This window comes from Nematolebias whitei, chromosome 5 (genome assembly GCF_014905685.2).
Source record: "Nematolebias whitei isolate Nwh7 chromosome 5, NemWhi1, whole genome shotgun sequence".
Taxonomy (NCBI): domain Eukaryota; kingdom Metazoa; phylum Chordata; class Actinopteri; order Cyprinodontiformes; family Rivulidae; genus Nematolebias; species Nematolebias whitei.
The window spans coordinates 5,911,892-5,917,098 of record NC_056502.1 but is presented as its reverse complement, the minus strand read 5'-3'; the positions used below and the strand labels follow the sequence as shown (position 1 = coordinate 5,917,098).

The 5,207-nt window shown below is 41.2% G+C and overlaps 1 protein-coding gene across 1 annotated transcript in view; it reads right to left on the bottom strand.

Annotated features, from left to right (window-relative positions):
• Positions 1 to 1,207, bottom strand: part of tnfb (tumor necrosis factor b (TNF superfamily, member 2)) — a 2,292-nt gene extending 1,085 nt beyond the window's left edge. Inside the window, exons 1-2 of the mRNA XM_037676732.1 lie at positions 958 to 1,207; positions 528 to 587 (exon numbers count right to left, since the gene is read on the bottom strand). Coding sequence (XP_037532660.1) covers positions 528 to 587; positions 958 to 1,207 — 310 coding nt within the window. The remainder of the gene's footprint in view (positions 1 to 527; positions 588 to 957) is intronic.
• Between the last annotated feature and the right edge of the window lie 4,000 nt (positions 1,208 to 5,207).

Here is a 5,207-nt window from a genome sequence, read left to right as displayed (position 1 = left end):
GAAGCTGAAGGTGAGAAGCTGAAGGTGAGAAGTTGCAGGTGTGAAGCTGCAGGTGAGAAGCTGCAGGTGAGAAGCTGAAGGTGATAAGCTGAAGGTGAGAAGCTGAAGGTGAGAAGCTGAAGGTGAGAAGTTGCAGGTGAGAAGCTGCAGATGAGAAGCTGAAGGTGAGAAGCTGCAGGTGATAAGCTGAAGGTGAGAAGCTGAAGGTGAGAAGCTGCAGGTGTGAAGCTGCAGGTGTGAAGCTGCAGGTGAGAAGCTGCAGGTGAGAAGCTGCAGGTGATAAGCTGCAGGTGAGAAGCTGAAGGTGAGAAGCTGAAGGTGAGAAGCTGCAGGTGAGAAGCTGCAGGTGAGAAGCTGCAGACGAGAAGCTGAAGGTGAGAAGCTGCAGGTGAGAAGCTGCAGGTGAGAAGCTGCAGGTGAGAAGCTGAAGGTGAGAAGCTGAAGGTGAGAAGCTGAAGGTGAGAAGCTGAAGGTGAGAAGTTTTAGATACACAGAGGAGAGAGGAAGTTCACCTGAAGGTGACTCACCTTCTAAATGAATCGCTGCTTTGGCTTTTCTGAGGATTTGTTTCAGCGTGGAGTGAGAGCCTGAGGACAAAAACATCCAGAAATATTTGATTAAATATTTTTTCTACATTTTTTTATCCACGAACATCAAAGAATATTACACTTCATATTTCATATTTGAATTATTTCAATAGACACGAAGTAAAACAGGAAGGTTTCATAAATTAATGTCTTATCTGCCTTATTTTAACTGTAGCGTTTACTCGTAGTACCTGCGTGATTTAACTGTAGTATTCTCGTGTTTAACATTTTTTGTGTTAAATAAATGTATTATTATCATTACTATTATCATTATTTGTTGTTGTTGTTATAGTTAGTAGTTGTAGTTAGTAGTTGTAGTTAGTAGTTGTAGTAGTAGTAGTAGTAGTAGTAAGTAATATTAGATATTCACCTGTTTTTTCCTCAGGGTTCGTGAATCTCGGTGCTGCCGGTGGTTCTGAGTGGACCCGTGTGATCTCGGGCCGTTCGCTCCAGAACCAGACAAACAGCCGGACCCCTGCAACACACAGGACCAGGAGAGCCAGGACACCCAGGACCTTCCACATCCACCCCGTGGAGGACTTCTTCTGCTCCACAGAAACCCGGCTCCTCTGCTCAGTGCCGGCCTCCAGGTCGCCCTCTGCGGCTGCGTATCCCATCATGCTTTGCTCTGCGTGTCTCAGTGACTCGTCTGTGTCTCCGTGTCAGTTCTGAGTTGGGCCGGGTGGCCCGCAGTATTTATGCCTCCTCAGCTGCTTCTGCAGAGGGGAAACTCCGGTGATGTCACTCTGAAAGTGGAGACGGTGCAGCAGAGCGGGCCCAGGAACCCAATGGCAACAGGAAAGACGGGTCACAGAATTTTTTTCTTGAGCTCGTTGGGAGCTGTGGTTTCAGGATGGGAAAGTGTTTTTTTGTTTTTTTTTTACCCTAAACAGGAGGCAGACACAAAGTCACTCTGAGCTGCGACTGTAACTGTTGAGGTTAAATCGACAAATATCTGAGGTCAGAACAGATGGTTCCACCAGACATTCAGAACCTTCAGCCACCTGTTTGACTCCACACACACCTGAGACCCACTTCAGCTCCACAGAACCATCTCTGTTCAGAACATCACGTAGAACCGGATGAACTGCGTAATGCAGCGTGAATGAAAAGGTTTCATCTTTAAAAGGTTAGCTAAACTTGAACAGCTAACATGAGCTGAAAGCAGCAGAAAAAACAGCTGAAACGTGGAGAAATGAGCAGAATAAGCTGAAAAAGGCACATGGGCTGAATAGATTACAAAACGTCTGAAATTAGCAACAAAAAAAAGGGAAATGAGAAAAAAAAAGTAGCTGAAAAATATTTTTTTAGCAGAAAGAGACTGAAAGGAGCATAAAAAGTTTACATTACTAGAAGGAATCACAAAAAGTTGGAAATTAGCAACAAAAAATAATAATAGCAGAGAAAAGCTCTAATTTTCTGAAACGTATCCAAAAAGTAGCTGAATCAAATTTGCAGAAAGGAGCTGAACCAGAACAGCAGCTGAAATGAGCAGCAGAAGGTTTTAAACAGCTGAAGGACGTGAAGAGAGCTCCATTTTCAATGAGGAAAACATGGCCGACAAAGCTAAAGATTTCAAAATGGAAAAATTGCACAAAAACCACAAGTCCCGGCAGGAAAGTCCTGAAGGAGCCGAATGTTTTGAGAAGAAAAACGGATCCGTAAAACGTTCGGACGGTTGTTTCCCTCCTCGCCTCCTGACGCACAGATCTGCTCCGAACATTCAAACTTTAGACTTTAATCTCCACAAACATGAAACGCGTCGAGCAGTTTCTGTTACGATAAACAAAAATGGCCCAAACGCAAAGTTTTCATTGATAAACCTGAAACAGAAAAACAAAAACGGACTCATTTAAAGATTCTTCTTTTTCCATATGACCCGTTCACCGCTGAAGGGTCCGCATGTTTGTGTCCACATCAAGTCTCTGTTAGCAAAATATCTTGTGGAAGGCTACATGGACTTTATTGAAGCTTTCAGGAAATATTCCCAGAATGCATGTTTAGATATGATGGCTGCCCTACTTAAGGCTGAACATGTAAAATGATAAACAGTTAGAAAAACATCAGCGTTCTGCACCAACCAGAGACTGACGGAGACCAGCTGACCCGTTTGTAGAGTTCTGACCCGCTGCGGCAGAACTTTCTCTTTTGTTGTGTAGACGCTGAGTCAGCATTCACTCCTTTGTTTCCCTGATTTTATTTTTTATACGTCGACTCCTCCTGCAGACTTGGTGGGTTTTTTTTATTTATTGTCGTCGTTTGTTTTTTTAGCTGTTCATAAATAAAACGTTCGGCTTGTTCACAGACAGTGCGCTGAGTTTTGGCTGTTTTGCTTTTGTACTTTTCTAAATATTTAACTTTATTTACAAACATTTCTTCGTGAAACTGAAGAGATTACTCGTTTTATTCTCTGCAGTTTCTTCAGAAACGGTTTAATTTGAAATCTGTCTCAACAAACGAGCTCGATCTTTGTTTTCTTAAGCTACTTTTGGTTTTTACCTACTTTTCTGCTACGTCACTTGTAGCCATCTTCTTTTTTTTTAATTTTATAACATTTAGCAAACAATTTGCTACTTTTAGCTGCAGATAGCCGTTTGCTGCTTTTGGCTTTTAGTCAACATTTTTCTACTTTTAGCTTTTTGCTGCCATTTAGCTTTATAGCTTATTGCTAGCTTTTCCAACTTTTAACTTTTGGTCAGCCTTCTTCTAATTTTAGATTTTAATGAACAGTTTGTTACTTTTAGTATTTAGTTAGCCTATTGCTATTTTTAGCTTTTAGATTGTTATTTTACTTATGGCTTTTAGTTAACATTTTGTTACTTTTAGCTTTAAGTTAACATTTTGCTACTTTTAGCTTTTAGTCAGCCTTAGATTTAAACTTTTTTTTTTTACTTTTAGATTTTAGTTAGCCAAATGGAACTTTTAGCTTTTAGTTAGCCTATTGGAACTTTTAGCTTTTAGTTAGTCTATTGGAACTTTTAGCTTTTAGTTATCCAAATGGAACTTTTAGCTTTTAGTTAGCCAATTGGAACTTTTAGCTTTTAGTTAGCCAATTGGAACTTTTAGCTTTTAGTTAGCCAATTGGAACTTTTAGCTTTTAGTTAGCCTATTGGGTACTTTTAAGTATTGGTCAGCCTTTTGGTAATTTTAGCTTTTAGTTAGCCTTTTGCTACTTTCAGCATTTAAACTTTTTTTTTTTTTTTTACTTTTAGCTTTTAGTTAAATTTTGTTCTTTTATCTTTTAGCTAGCTTTTTGCCACTTTTATCTTTTAAGCAACATTTTAGTTTCACTTTGTGGTTTTGCATCTTGTTTGGTTTTGTTTCATTTTTCATCTGTTTTTTTTTATTTTTGTGTGTTTATTTATTTATTGTGGCTCATCGTTGTAAAGTTTGTCACTTTTTGGGGGGAATGTTTTTGTCAGTTGTATATTTATGGTGATCATTATTAGAAGTTTAACCTAACAGATAATCAATCATCTCCTTCCTGTTGCTTCCTCTCAATGTTTTTATGGTTTAAATTTATTTATTGAAGTTATCGTCGTAATGATCGGCCGTTTGTTGTCGTGTGAACAGCTGTACGATCATTTTGGTGTCTTTGAACAGTTTTCATGTCCTTGCAGATTCGTCTTGTCTCTGTGATCGCTGAGCTCATTAGCTGTGGTTCCGTTTGTGTTGCTCGTTGGGTTTTGGTTTGTTTCGTGGAGTTAAAGCACCGACTGCACCTGCAGCGTTGGTTGGAGCAACTCTGAATCAGGAACCAGCAGGGAACCTGAACCTTCTGGTCTCGTCTTGTTTGTTTGATTCCAGCCTGGAACACGAACCATGCACAGGATGATGTCTGATGATGTCATCACCATCAGCACCCACACCTTTGTTTTTCCTCCTGCTCACTCACCCGCCTCCTCTCGGTTGTTCAGAGGGAGGTTCACCAGTCGAAGCTCTCGGTCGGATGACTCCACAGGAAGCTCCTGAATCACTTTCATTCCCTAAATGTCAATCAAAACCAAACCTAACCTTTAAACACCAACAGGTGTGTTTCAGACTCGCATCAAGTTCAAGAATCTTTATTATCCCCGGGGGGCGATTTGTTTCACAGTCGGTAAATATCAAACATCCGTACTAGACGAGACATCGAGACATTAAAGTAACAGAAATCATCGTTCGCTGAGAAGCCTGATCACTACAGGGATGAATGAGTGTTTCAGTCTGTTCCTCCAACATCTGGGCAGCAGATACCTGCGTCCAGAAGGAAGCAGCCTGAACTCACCATGGAGTGGATGATCAGGATCTGCCAGAATCAGCCTGGCCCTGTTCACTGACCTCACCTGGTGCAGGTCAGTGAGGTTCTGTAGGTCAGAGAGGTTCTGTAGGTCAGTGAGGTTCTGTAGGTCAGTGAGGTTCTGTAGATCAGTGAGGTTCTGTAGGTCAGAGATGTTCTGTAGATCAGTGAGGTTCTGTAGGTCAGAGAGGTTCTGTAGATCAGTGAGGTTCTGTAGGTCAGTGAGGTTCTGTAGGTCAGAGAGGTTATGTAGGTCAGTGAGGTTCTGTAGGTCAGTGAGGTTCTGTAGGTCAGAGATGTTCTGTAGATCAGTGAGGTTCTGTAGGTCAGAGAGGTTCTGT